General features: G+C 45.2%; 1 protein-coding gene across 2 annotated transcripts in view; it reads right to left on the bottom strand.

The window, feature by feature from the left end:
• The window catches only part of NELFA (negative elongation factor complex member A), a 649,181-nt gene that overhangs the window by 116,542 nt on the left and 517,279 nt on the right, over positions 1–15,360 (bottom strand). For both annotated transcript variants that reach the window (XM_078678606.1, XM_078678605.1), the window contains exon 4: positions 8,511–8,600. In XM_078678606.1, coding sequence (XP_078534732.1) covers positions 8,511–8,600 — 90 coding nt within the window. The remainder of the gene's footprint in view (positions 1–8,510; positions 8,601–15,360) is intronic.

Here is a 15,360-nt window from a genome sequence, read left to right as displayed (position 1 = left end):
GCAAGAGTCCACTGTGTGCTGACCCCTGGCAGACTTCACCTCGACGGCTACAGCCTCAACTCCAAGACTCGCCCCAGACCATGACTTGCCTGGTAAGACTTTTCCCATGACTAAGGACACCATTGCAGCAGAAGCCCCTGGGCCTGGGGGAGCGCGACCAACGATGTCCCTACGTCCCCTAGCAACTTTACTTACCTAGGCAGTTTTGCAAAACCGAACTCCCCCATGACTTGCATTGGGCACAAGATGCTGTGTTGGCACATTGCGCCCAGCTGCCCCTGTGCCACTGAGGGGGTAAGATTGGTGCTGCCTTGTGCTCCTGTGCTTACTCTAACACTCAGAGTGGGAGACCAAACCCCTTTACTACCCTGTGAGCAGCATCTCTGGTACCCCTTTCTACTGAGTTTGGACCCTGCACCAGGCTGCCCCTGTGCCGCTGGAGTTGCAGATTCACTACTTACCTGAACCATGTCTGGTGCGGATTCTTCATTGTAAAGATCACGTCTAAGTTGTATACTTACCTGCAAAGTGAAAAGTATTTTTCTTGAAAAACACTCCACTTTTGACGTATTTCTTGGGCTTAAATTAAATCTGGAAAGAAGCTTTTTTTCTAAAATTTGTGTGGATATCTGAGTCATCTGTCATTTATTAATTACTGTGTGCATAACAAATGTCTTACACTCCTCTGCGTTAGGCCTAGGCTGCTCAACCACACTATGATAATGAAGAGCACTTTGGGTTTAACAATGAGCACTGTACACTTCTGGGGAGAATCTCTGGACCCTTTGCATGATATAGCCACTTAGTGGTATATCATGCAAAGGGCAAGCTTCCCACAAGGGTCAACTGAACACTCAACAGAAATTAAGCTAGAGTGGGGCACGAGGCATTTTCCCTGTTTCAAGTGGTCATCGAACCACTGGCAACATGGTTATGAGGAGATGCTCTAATTTGTGGCCTGAAGTGAGACCCAGACTGGGAGGACATGGTCTCGCTTTAGGCAGACAACATTCTCCTCTATCTAGCTGACCCAGAAGTATCGGTCCCAAGAGCTCAGTGGATTCTCTAGGTGTTCGGTGACTTTTGCCAGGATTCTTATTAATTGGAGTAAATCAGTGGACTACCCCTTTGACTGACTGGGAGCTGCCGAGCGACAGTCTACACCATGAGGTGGGTGACGAGGGATTTCCAATACCTGGGCTTATACATAATCATAGACCATGAAATATTTCGAAAAAACCTGGGGGAGAAACTGGATGGGTATAGGAGAGATGTAGAATACGGACAGAAGCAACCTCTGCCCATTATGGGCAAGGCCACACTGTACAAAATAATATACCTACCCAAATTTCTCCGGACCATCCCGCATGAAATACTAGACAGGCAGGACGAACTATCTGTAGACCCAGACAGCCGTTGTGGTTAGGATTTGGCGACAGGCGATGATCCTGCTGGGGTGGAAGGGAATAGTGATGCTAAAGAAGCCTATGTGGGTTTCAGGAATGTTGCAAAATCTCCAGGCATCTAAAAGTTGGGGGATGTCTGGCGGGAAGGGGGTGGGATGCCTGGCAAAGCTCAGGGAACAATTCGAACTAACTTGTGCAACCATCTAGTGCAAAACATACTTCAGGGATATGAAACCTTACTAAGTGACGTGGCGGAGGAGACGCCATTGACATTTATGCTACTAGGATACCTGTTACACAAGCATGCAATTTCCGAGATTTACACCACTCTTCTAGGCAATAGCCTAGCTGCCCCCTTGACACACATAGAAGTAAATGGGAACAAGACCTAGGTGTCTTAAAGACAATGCTTGGGGGACAGGCTTGTTGCTACCCCGGAAAAGTGGCCATAGGGGCAGGGTTCTGGTTAATATAGTTAAAAATACTTCATGGAGCATACTTCATGAGGACGAGCATCTTCGCGATGGGCAGGATTGGAGATAAACTATGCTTAAAGAGGTCTCGGTAGAGGGGGGACTTCGATACATACTCTGAGGAGCTGCCCTGCGATAAGAGCCTATTTGTAAAAAAGATAGGCAGCAGGATATCTCAGCTTATTGACCGTAAGCCTGACTTGACATCTTGCCTGGTGATGCTGGGGATTTGGGGATAGGTATGTATTGATATTCAGCAACGTGGTGTTGCTGGTGGGCAGCCACGATCCAGAAGGTTGTGTTCTGGAAGGCAAACCTGAACTGGTTCATGAGGGCAGAGAAGCTGGTTTATCAGGAGCGTGGATGCCCACTTAAATTTGACAAAGTGTGGGGACCCTGGTGGTACATGGAAGAGGGTGTGGAATGAGACTGGCCACATCTGGAACAGAATTGTGTGACTAATTAAGGGGGACACCAATGTGGACATGTCCAGGGGAGGCCAGCTGGGTGGAATAGTGCAGGTTGTGTGGTAGCCGGGAGAGAAGGGTGGTGCGGGACTTGGGTGCTCCTGTGTAGTGCTGTTACTTTTCTGTTTGTGGAATAAAACTCAAACAAATGTTTAAAAAACATCACAGTTATGTCAGGCATTTCATAGAAAATACAACTAGATGTGTGTTGTGTGGACCGACAACTGGAACTGGGTACTAGTGGCAACCAGAGTTTTTGCTGGATCTTAGTGGCATCTAGACTAAGAGGCCATATGGAAATATTAAGGGTGTAACTTGGCATTTTTTAAAATGAATGTCTCCATCCCATAACTGCAAGGACTCAACCTTTTTAACCAATTGTGATCCTTATACATTTTAGACGCCAACTACAGTTCAAAGAGAAATCTTCACCCAAATATTCAAAGCTTGAATACCCTCTTCTTGCCATACCCACATGGCCCACTCTCTTTGCTTCCGAGTAAAAATCTGCCCTTCTCTCGAGCATGACAAATTAACAGGCAATACAGAATACATGTGAAGTTAAAAAGCCTCTGCTTTGGAGGACGCCCAAAACATCTGCTATTATTAAGTAATCCCAAACCTGGCATGTTGCGTTTACATACATTAAAAGGCTAGGAGTGTAGTACGTTCCTTCACAGATCATACCCATGAATAAAGAATTTCAGAGATCGTGCATTTCGCTTTCTAAAAGGGAGGGAAGATCTGGGTTACACAAACCAGAGTTTGGGTGAAATCAGGGCAAGGTTACTAGGCATCAACCTCCTTAAGCAGATGTTCCATAGCAATTGCGAAAACACAAAATGTATCTTTCAGTTATTTACTTTATTATTTAAGTGCTATTAACATCCCAAATTGGTGGCCTCGGAGAGCTCATGTGGGCACAAATGGGTAAGGAAGAGCTGGCACACGGAGAAAGGAGTCACACCAATGCAATCTACTGCAGTCCCAATAAAATGTTTGCACAAATGTCAAAGCCTTGCACATACAGAAGTCCAGACCCTGCTGCAATTGGTAGCCTCTAAGCACTCCTAGAAGTTTGACTAGTAGGATTGGGATTAAAGAGACTTCACTGTTGGAGCTGCTCTGGGGAAGGAGGAGGCATCTGCAAGAGAACTATCCTTATGTTTTCAGCCAGTAGACTTAAATCTGGGAAGAAATAGTCACAGGAATCCTGATATTTCTGCCATTTACCGGAGAGCAAGACTTTCGGTCCTCCAACCATTCAGGACAAACGTTTGCTGGAAAGAGGGTGGTTGTCAAACGTTGGGGGATTTGGACCCATGGGAGTCTTTATATTTCAAGAAGCACAAAACATGTTTGACGTGTGTCCTGGACCGTTTCTTCAGTTTGTTATTCTGGCCACACCAGCCAGAGAATTTGGACTGATTTTCCTACTACTTCCCCTTCCTCTAATCCTTTTGAGGCCATATTGCTGTTGGTAGCAGAGTATCTTCTTGTGACCTAAATATGGGGTGCTGAAGACTGGGGTAAGCGTGATCAGAGGGGCTGGCATGAGAAGAATAGGGATATAGACTGGGCCACTGGAATTATGTGGAGGGGAGCACCGAATTATGCAGCAGAGTTGATTAAAATATGAAGAAAAGGCTAATTATATGGCATAACACAGTAAACCATTTTGATAGTACTATTACTTTATACATATATATTTTTTAACATATGGTAATACTGTCTGGGCAAATATTTCACCTCATTAGAACTAGTTTAACAACCAAACACAGAAATAATCTATTGTAAGAAGACCAGTTAGTCTTTGGAAAGGGCCTTCGCTGTGCATGAACATGTTGCCATGTTTTAAGTAACTTTTGATCCATTTGAGCTACAATTTTTTTGTAAAAATCTGCAGATTATACGGAATATGGATTCTGTAGCAAATTGGGCAAACCATAACTTTGCGAAAATAGCCACAACTGCAGAATTGCTTAATTCCAGTGGATAAGGAGTGTGCATCAGCATTGGCTCTGGTAAACGAAGTTTCATGTAATGCACTTTTTAAACGGATACATGTTCACTATCTTCACCTCATGTACCTGATCCCAGTCAGCAGAGTAAAATATACCCAGGCAGATCGGTCACATGTCCTTGGTGTGGAAAGGACAGAGCTTCTTATCTACACCTCAGACAGAGCTATGATAAGGTGGCAGATTACGGTTAGGAGGTAGCGGAGAGCTTGTACAGTGTGACTGGGGTTCACTTCTTGCCCTCTCCAAAGTGTTGCTCTATGGGTATTATTGCCAGACCAAATAACCAAAAAATTTAATATAAATGTATGCATTCTGTGCTGCTGCTAGTGAAAATATGCATAGTCATTGGATGGATGGCCCCATGAAGCCTCATCATCGACATGTGGTGAGAAAGACTCACTGAGTGGGCAAGCGCCAACGAGGTCCATATCAAAGTGTCTAGGAGAAACGGGAAGGTGATTGAGGACTTGGAGATTTGGATAAACACACTGAATGAATTTCTTGATTATGTTAGGCCTGATATTGTTCCTCCACCCCTAATGCCACAATTAGATGAAAACATGTAGAACTCTAGGGTTAGAAGTGATGCTCCAGTAGAAAGATTCTCTCTAACCCCATCAAGGAATCACATACTGCAAATTAATTATGGGAGGAATAATAATCTATTATTAAATGACATTCATAGAGCGCACTGACACCATGAGTTTCCTGACGCTGTAGGACAGAGGTGAGGTACAGCAGGGAGATTACAAGGATTAGGGGGATGGGGGGGGGGGGGAAGAGAGAGGAAGGTTTTGAGCTGCTTCCTAAAATGAAGGAGGGAGCTGCTAGATTTGATGGTCAAAGGGAGGGGGTTCCAGAGCTTTGGGGCCAGGAGGGCAAACCTTCGTCCGCCGAATTTATTGGTTCTAGTTTTGGGCATGACGAGCTTGTGAAGGTGTGAGGAGCGTAGGTTGCGAGTAGGCCGGTAAGGATGCATAAGTGAGGTTAGGAAGGCAGGGCAGGTGCCGTGAAGGGCTCTGAAAGTGAGGCAGCCCACCTTGAAGGCCACTCTCTGCTCTACAGGCAGCCAGTGCAGTTTGTGCAGCAGTGGTTTGGCCGATTGCCATTTGGGGATTTGTGGATGAGGCGGGCTGCTTGGTTCTGGACTACCTGTAGGCGGTGAAGGAGTGATTTGGGGAGGCCGCGATAAAGGGAATTAGAGAAATCCAAGCGAGAGAGTACTAGGGAAACGATCACTTGGATTAAAGCAGCAGGGGGGAGTAAGTGGCTAATTTTTCGAATCTTGCGGAGCTGGAAGGAACAGGATGAAACCACCGAGCCGACCTGAGACCGGAGGGAGAGTTCGGCGTCGATGGTCACGGCGAGACTCTTTACGGTGTGCGCAGGGGTTGGTGGGGCACCCAGTTCCGTGGGCCAGAAGTGAGCCCCCCAGACAGTAGAGCTGGAGCCCGGGAGAAGGAGCTCTGTTTTCCCGGGGTTCAATTTCAAATGGTTGGCGTTCATCCATTCCTGTATGTGGACCATGGCGGAGTGGAAGTTGGCTACCGCGTTCGGGGAGTTGAGGGGGAAGATGATCTGCAGATAGTCGGCATAATTATATACTGTGATATCCCAGTTATGAAGTGAGTGGAGTAGGGGTCGGAGGTAGAGATTAAACAATAGGGGTGACGGGGATGAGCCCTGGGGAACACCACATGTCGTGAGGGTTTTGGGCGCTGTGTAGGGCCCCTGCCGGGCGGCCTGTGATCTTCCGGACAAGAATGATTGTATCCAGCTCAAGGCGAGGCCTTGGATGCCGGCCTGTTCGACACGGTGGAGCAAGATGTGATGGTCCACCGCGTCGAACGCAGCCGATAGGTCCAGGAGTACGAGGGCCTGGGGAATCCCTGCGTCGGCGTTCCTCCTCAGCGTGTCAAGGGCAGCCAAGATGACGGCCTCCGTTGAAAAGGTAGGCCGGAAGCCCGCCTGGTTGGGTTCCAGGTAGTTCGATGACTCAATGAATTTGGAGAGGCATTGGGTGACGTGCGCCTCGATTATTTTAGCAAGGAAGGGTAGGAGCGAGATGGGGCGGAAGTTGGCCAGACCTGCTGAGTCCGCGCCAGGTTTTTTCAGTAGCAGGACTAGGATGGCCTCTTTGAAGGAGCTGGGGACAGTGCCTGTGCTGAGCGAGCCGTTCAACAGAGGTAGGATACATTCGGGTAGGGAGTGACAGATACTCCGCAGGATCAGGGGAGGACAGGTGTCATTCGGGGAGCCTGATTTAACCCGGGACGCCAGCTGGGCTAGAGAGGCAGCGTTGAGGGCCGGGAAGTCTGATAAAACAGATCAATTGTTACAGGGAGTTTCAGAAGAAGGAGTACGGGGGGTGATGGGGATTGAGGCCTCGATTTTATTACTTTTCTCAACGAAGAAAAGGTTGAGGTCGTTGCAGGTTCCTTGGGTTGGAGTTTGACCTGGGAGAGTTCTATCATCAGAGGTGAGTTCGTTCATGATACGAAACACCTCTTTAGATTTGTTGTCCGAAGAGGAGATTCGATTGGAGAAGTGGGATGATTTTGCTGAGGAGATTGCGATTTTGTAATCTCTACGGGCAAGGATGTATTGCAGTCTATCTGCTTCAGAGTAATTACGTCTCCATGTCCTTTCCAGCTGGCGCACTTTCAGTATGTATTTTTTTAGGTCATCCGTAAACCATCTGTGGGAGTTGTGGTGTCTGGTCGGGGGGAATTTGGTGAGGGGAGCAAATATGTCACTGGCAGACTTCAGCCAAGTGTCGATGTCACAGTCTAGCTCGTCAATATTAGTATTGGTGGGCGGGTTGAGGATGGGCCGGGTATTGGAGAGAGTCGCGAGCAGACCTTGGGAGTCGTAGGAGCTCCATTTGCGGGAGAGGCCGCCTGCCATCAATGGGAGGGATATTTTGCCGCCGACAGTGAGGGTGGTATCTACTAAATGGTGGTCTGACCAGGTGCAAGGGGAGAGGGAAGGAGGGGAAAAGGTCAGATTTTGGGACCATATCTGGTCCAAGATGTGGCCCTTTATAGGGGTAGCCGAGGTGATCTGTAGAGTCAAGTTGAGGCTGGTAAGGGCCTCAAAGAGCTCCAGAGCATGGGACCCGGCATTGGCATCATCGTACCAGTAGTGAAGGTCGCCGAAAAGAGCGAATCTGGGGTTGGAGGTGAGTAGGTTAATCTATACATACAATATATTTGTAATGCTCATAAGGATGCATATCATATTGTAATACTGTTTTTATATGAAGAGGAAACCATTATACTTTTGTTCTTTTTGTGCATGTTGTACTAACAACATTTAAAATGAGTTCAAATAAAGGTTATAGGTGTGAATTGCTGCTCCGAGGACAACAGGTTTATCACAATGCTGTTTATCAAGGATTTCCTGAATGTGAAGTAGTCATCTTCAAGTCTCAGATGGATGGGTAGCGAGTCCCTGATGGAGTAACCCTGGTAATGAAGGAAGGTGCCACCGTATGTTTTGAATCTCAATTGATCAAGTGACATGAGACCTGTTAGCTGACCTGAGACCTTGAGTCAGTTGATATGGAACAAAAAGGCTAGCGTTTTAGTTCTGAGTTCAGTCTTTCAGCACCTTATAAACAAGGATGTTTTAAAGGATGCCCTTTCTGTCAAAAGGACCTAATGTAGAGAACTGAGCGCTGGGATAATGTCGTCATGGTATCGTAGTCCCAATAAACTGTGAGCAGCATAGGTTGCAAGTATTGAAGCTGGGGCAGGGATGTGTTAGTGAGGGCTTAATAGAGGCAATTACAATAATCCTGATAGTTTTAAGACCAAAGCAAGCATCGGAGCAATTTTCTGCAAGAAGCGTAATAGCGGCAGAATGCCCATCAGTTCATGCACGTGTAACATGCATATTTCCAAACCACATTTTCTGTGGGCGAATGAGAGGTTGGGGTTGAAGCTCACACCCAAATTTCGAGATCGATTCACAGGTGCAAAAGCAAAAATGGCACATTGTCCTTAATTTGCAAAACTATGCTCTAAGCTATTGCCATTGCTTGTGCGTTATTGAAAATAATCTGTGCAGTCATCAATCTGCTTGCGCTGCAAGATAAATACCATCTAATATGAGTAGACCAATTAAAGGAAACCTTACTTGTGGTGTCCAGTTTCTTAACTAGCCCTCTTCCTTTGGCATGAAAGGGAACTCCTGCAGTCTTCTTTAGCTGCTGTGCTGCTTCAGTTGCTGAAAAAGAACCACTTATGATTAAATAAATGACCTTTCAATGCATAATTTTTTTCTTTCAAAATCTAAATAAAATGTTTGGTATATAGATGGCGAGTGAAGGGAACGTCTCTGAAAAATGTATTAAATCAATATATAAGCAGCTGGCAAGCGTTTTAATTCACTCCATCACCTGCCTTGAACCTGCATTTATCCATAAACAAAATGGTAACGTCTGTTTTTTATCACATATGTCTATCAAGCATGGAAGCCTAACTTCCAAGAATATATCCTTCTAAAGAAATCAAAGGACATTTGTGATTCTTTAAGACAAATTGTTGGTATTAAGACAAGTTAATTTTTTCACAGAACCGCGATACAAATACATGCATACAAACAGGAAGTGACCTGAAAGAACTACCAGTAAACAGAGGACGTATATACTCACCGCACTGGGCACTCATGAGAATAAGTTCTGGATGCACAGTGTATCTAGAGTGAATAATCTGATCTCTTTAACTCTCTTCACAATGTTACCGAAGAGGCCATATGTCCAATTTTGCTACAACATTACCAATTTACAACAATTGTCAGGAGTCTTTGCCTGCACCAAGTAACACAGTCCTAATTATAAAACAGGGTTAAAAATATTAACATGCTAAGGTGATCACCTCTCACCGCCAATTACCTATCCATGGCAACACTTTCCACAGATGAACAAGCATTTGCAATGCAATGGTCTCGGCATCATTAAAGGTAGAGCTATTGGCATTGCTCATGACATTTCTTTTTTTTTCTTTAAATCATAAATAAATGGCATTGTCATTTACATTGCCAATACACAGCACTCTGCATTCTGCACGCACTACTCTGCACGCACTACTCTGCACGCACTACTCTGCACGCACTACTCTGCACGCACTACTCTGCACGCACTACTCTGCACGCACTACTCTGCACGCACTACTCTGCACGCACTACTCTGCACGCACTACTCTGCACGCACTACTCTGCACGCACTACTCTGCACGCACTACTCTGCACGCACTACTCTGCACGCACTACTCTGCACGCACTACTCTGCATCTAGCCGAGACCTAAAAACTCCACACATATTGCTTAACAAGATCCCTGCACTCCAGGCTTAACCCATTATTGATGGTACCTCCACTCAGTAAGGCTCCAACTCGGGGGAACTCCTTTCTGTCTAAGAAGCTAAAGTGTGGAATTCAATTCACTGCTCGAATAAGAAGATTGACAACCACCCCCAATTTCGAAAAGCACTTCGGACTTGCTTCTCCCCACCTCTGATAACACAAGCTACTGACCCGATACTCAAACAAACGGCAAGCGTAAATGCATGGCTGCATCTCCTCTCACACACACCGCAACCTTCCACATGTATGCGCCATGAGATAAGCCGAACCCTATTTGGAGCATGATTTCGAAACTCATGCACCTCAACCAATCTCTCCCACATAGGACTGTACCTAGGGTAGAACCAGATGTAAATGTATGTATAGGCATTTATATAGCGCACTACTTACCCGTAGGGTCCCAAGGCGCTTCGACCGCTGCGAAACCCTTCCTGGCTTCCCTGAGAGATGGTCCCTTATTGGGTATCTCCAGGGTGAGACCAGGCATCCCCGGCGGTCTGGTGGGGCCGTTAGTGAAGATGAGGCAAGCTAATGCCCAGAGTTGCCGAGTGTGATCGCTGATCAGAGTGGGCACCGAGGCGAGAGAATTATCGAGTCCGCTGACCCTGGTCCAGAAACCTGCCGCGCCGGGAATCGAACCCTGGTCCCGGGCCGTCCGAGCAGTGTACTTTGATATTCAATACACTGACTGACTCCGCTAGCCCCTCATATGTCAGGAGCCTGGTCCATAACTTTACCGATCTCACTGCACTAAATCCTTACTTAATGACGTTATTCATCCTCCAGTCCAGGCGATGAGCATTGTTCTGTAAATGAGCAGGTTCTCTGTTACATCTCAGATGTCCAATTTACATAATTCTAAAATCAGTCAGCCACCTCCTGTCAGCAGCAACAAGTACAACCACCACACACAGCGCTTCTGCACATTCTAAAGCATTTGGCGACCTTCAAATAGTGTATTTAAAGAAAATGATAAGTTCCTCTTTGGAGACTCACGGAGCTGCAGATAAAATTATTTGAGAATCCTGTTGCTGGCAATGCACCGTAAAACCCCAGTTCGCAACTATGTGTCAGGAAAAAAAACTTGAGAGACCTTACCTAATAAATATTTCACCACCAACCACGAACAAATGCAATGCAAAGCCTAGTTTTACACAGTTGCACTGGTTCAAAGTGATATGAAATGCTAGCACCTTTCGTAAACATCCTCTCTCTGGGAGAATAAACCCCAAACCACGTCCATAAATTGTCTTTAACATCTATGCATTGTTAACCGCGGCTACTTGCCGGCCCAGGCTATTGCGCTTGAATGGTCCATTAGCCACTAATATACTCAGCACACTGCCTACGCACCTGTGCCTGGGGCACTGGGCAGGCGGGGGCACTGTACCCGGAAAAAGAACCCCCACCCCTATCAACTGCTACAGGACTTTTGGGGAGAGGGGAGCCGGACAGAAGGACAGCGACGCGCACCGTACCTGGGGTATGGCCGGCGGTGGTCTCAGGAGGCAGCCGCTAGCCGCTTCGAAATCCTCCGCGGTCCCCCTCACCCAAAGTCGCCCTTCAAATGTAAGGAGGCGGAGGACCCGTGCAGGACAGCACCTACTTCCGGTTTGGCCGGCAATGCTTCCGGGTCGCCGCAGGCAGCGCGGCGGCCCGCCCTGCACGGGGAAGGGAGGCAGCTTTCGAGGAGGACAGCACCTGGCCGCGAGCGCGTTCTCGTGCGCGTGGCCTTAACAAATCGGCGCGCGCGGCCAGTGCTGTCCTCCTGGGAAGCTGAGCCGTTAACAATAAGGTCTCTGGCGAGAGCGAGCTTCGCTCGCTTCTAGCCGAGACCTAAAAAGGATTCGAACGTGTGACCTGAAAATGTACATATCCATGGCAATCCTCAAAATGGATTTAGCATTTATATATAGCAAAAAAGACTGGGTTAGTGTGTCTTCACATATTGTAGTGAGAAATGTCTTGGTTGAAAAATGGTCAAACACTCGCTTTGTTTGAATGGACTAGCTTTTATTTTTCGGAACAGGATAAACTGATCACGTTATAAAGTGACATCCCCCAATTTTTGCTTTGACTCTGGTACAAGATTGGAGAATTTAGGAGTCGAGAAAAACATTGAGTTCTCATCTGGGCAGCGGATAGTTGTTTATATCGGGGTGGATTGGCGGCCTCAGAATTTTGTAGGAGAAGAAAAAAGGCCACTTAAAAGGAGGAAGAAAATCATTGTTTGGTTAATCTTACGACTACTTCAGCAACATTAACTTCATTGCATCCTTCTTACAATATTGTAACACACAACTCCTCCCTCTCCCAGGAAGTTACAAGAGCCTGCAGTGTCTAAAATAGTATAAAACCCATAGCGTATCATTCATCTTAATGAGACGATCATCAATAGCGGCTTCACAAATAAATCGGTCAGCTATCCAATAATTCCATGGATGATTGCCCTAAAATGGCAAGGTGCTGCAATTGGCAAGTCTCTTGTTTTAAGTACCACCAACTCTCTTGAGGAAGGTTGCATTTAGATTCTCTTTTACAAAGGGCAATATATAAAACCAAATGAAAAACACTAGGTGTACCATAGTGACACACCTATAGTCAGGAATAAGACGGTCCATTTTATAGACTCCTGTATGAATGGTCCTCATGGAACAGTTAATACAAACTTTAAGACAGTAGACAAAACGGTCTGGTATTAACACGGAAAAGGAGAGGGCGCTCCACATGTGAATTTACATTGCGCATGTAGCAAACATCAATTTAGATGCTCTCATCTCTTGGAGCACAGTAGTTAGTAAACAGCAACCTAGCAAAGAAAGACTGGAACCTTTTTGGGTGGAGATGCAGTCTGAATTCGGCAATCAACCAAGGTAGTTATCTTCTTCAAAAAGATTGGAGGAGAAAGTATCCTTGGTTCCAAATATCTATTAGGCTGGTGTATTCAGTTTGGCTACTGCTGACAAACTCTACCCTTGTTAATTAAGTCCAATATCTCACTAGTCTGCAAGTCAAACCTCCTAATCCAGGTCTCCACTGCCTTTGGCCTACAGACATCAAACTTTACTGCATCCTTTTCTGGTAGTCTCACACATGACATGTAGGAGTGTAGACATAGTACTTAATCTCAAACAGAACCTCAGAATTTAGACTGATTACAAGACCTGAGGCTACTGTTATGCATAAAACCTTTTAGTTGCTACTCCTGCAGCACCTTTAAAAGAGCTTTCCCCTACAATAAACAATCCAGAACTGGAATTATAACAACCCTGCAATAGAAGGTCCTTCCCTTTAAATACTGCTCCTGTACAGATAAGTACCATTTATTATATATAATGTTTGGTATGAATGGTAATTTAATTTGTGGTTGAGTAGAGGTTGTTTCACAAGCTTCTAAGTTATGGAAGTAGTAGGAGAGCGTGATGCTTTGGCGTTTAGTTTTATTTAATAGGTGTTTCTTTAGGAAAAATCTGTAGAATACAGTTTGAGGATTTGTTTAATTACAGTTAAATACACAGGTTAATGATTAATTTTTGGTTTATTTTGGTTTATTTTTCGGTAATATACAGAGAGTTCGCTCGCATATGTCCGTTTCATGTTTCATGTAAATGGCGTTTTAAAAACGGGAGCAGGTGAGTAAAAACAATATGGTTTTAGAGGTGGAGCTGCGTATGAAGCAAGGTGCATTTTGAAGTGGGATGGCTCATATGAGCTGGACACAAATTGTACATAATGAATCACAGTGCGACACTACACAGCTGATGGTCACCAATACTATCAAACAGGGGCCCTGGGAAACAGGTGGTCTACTTCTATTTTCCTCTCAGCATTTTAGTTCCCATACAATGTGAACGCTGTGTACCAAAGTTGATTATGCTTTTCTTTTTTCTTTTCAAGGAGCAGCGATTCTACATAAAGCCGAGAGAATCTGCTCACCTTGCATACAATTTTAGAGTTACCATTAAGCCCTGAAGAAAGACCTGGACCAGAGAGGCTGTAGAATAAGGGCTGTATGTTGAATACAATTGTACGGTCAAAGGACCGTTAAATCCAAATATCCTCAATGAAGGTAATTTTAATCCAAACCCATCTAGACCACAAATAAAGGGATACCTAGGTCTGTAGGAGTTATTTTTATTCTCTTTAGTCTCCCTTGAAAAAACAATATCAAAAGAGCTCCCAGGAATATGGTTAAGCCAACCCTGGCTTCTGGGGCCAGGGTGGACTAGATGATGAAGCATGACACTATTAGAGTGGGTGAGGGTCATACTAAAAAAATAAAAAGTATAGATATTCCCTTTTCTTCATTGAAAACTGACCAGATATCCAATTGAGAATCACACCGTATAAAATAAATGGATAGGTTAAAATATCTTCACTGCAGTCTTGAGCAGAGTGGAGTGTTCAATTCAAAACCTGCATAGGCCTCTGTACAACAGCACTTCCCATCTTACTAAGCTGCTGCATTCCAATTATTCGATCGAATGAACAAGGTCACAAATTGACCAGATGTTTAGATATGGGGCTTGGCAGGCAATAATAGCCTTTACAGCAGATAACTGGCCTCGTGTAAGAGGTAGCTGTGGAGATTTACTACTGATGGAATATTAACCCCTTCCATGCTCATGACGAGCTCAGCTTGTCATGGCATATACCTCTCAGGTGCTCATGACGAGCTGAGCTAGTCATGACCACACCCGTTTTCGTTGCTGTCCAGCACAGGAGGGGAAAGTAGCAAGCCGCGATGTGGTTAAAAAAAAAAAAAAGTAGTTGCTAGGAGATAGGAATGTTGATGCTTGAGCTGTGGGCAGACATTGGAGTTACAGAGATGAAGCTGGAGGTTGTTTCTCTTCTACTACCAATAAAGATCTTTCAACTTCGGAGTTGGAGTAATCTTTACATTGGTGACGAGGACCTATCTGTGCAGGGGACAGACTTCAAAGACCTCCACCCCTGGATGATACCTGTGATGGGTATACATTTATGAAAGAATTCAACAATTCATTGGTATGTACTTTCCATTTCCAATTCTTCGTTGATTTTCTTCAATCAACATTTTCTAATTCTATTTGAGCAGCATTTGGAATAACTTTGGATTGAATTTTGACTTCCAAAATTTCAATTTTCCTTGCCTTGGATTACTTTTCCTTGAACTATCGTTTAATGGATGACTGTGAATCAACATAGGCACTGCTTATTGGATTTCTTTTTGACTGTGGATCAACACAAGCATTGCTTATTGGATTTCTTATTAGACACTTTGCTCATCGTTATCTTTGGAAGAGTGGTTACCTTGGATCAGCAGAACCGCTATTTGTTGTACTTCTCATTCAGCATTGGGCTCATTGATATTTGTCAGCTTTGTGCTAAAATTTAACTTTACTGTGCTTTTGGATCAATAGTAATATCCTTGCCAGTGATTTGCAACTTCGCTTTAAAAAATGCCAGTCTAACGCTTAAATCTTACCGGAATCCCAGCGACCGCTGCATCTTTCGAACCGCCTTGACAACCCGCGAGCTTCTGTATTCTCTTTTGCGCCCAATCACCCAATGAAATCTACGCTGTGCACGCAAGGTCAAGAGCCGTGAACTTTACGCGGCGGCCATTTTGTGCTGTGTTTTCC

Source organism: Lissotriton helveticus, chromosome 2_2, assembly GCF_964261635.1.
Source record: "Lissotriton helveticus chromosome 2_2, aLisHel1.1, whole genome shotgun sequence".
Lineage (NCBI taxonomy): Eukaryota > Metazoa > Chordata > Amphibia > Caudata > Salamandridae > Lissotriton > Lissotriton helveticus.
Note: the sequence above shows the minus strand (reverse complement) of the source record. Positions and strands in the feature narration are given on the sequence as shown.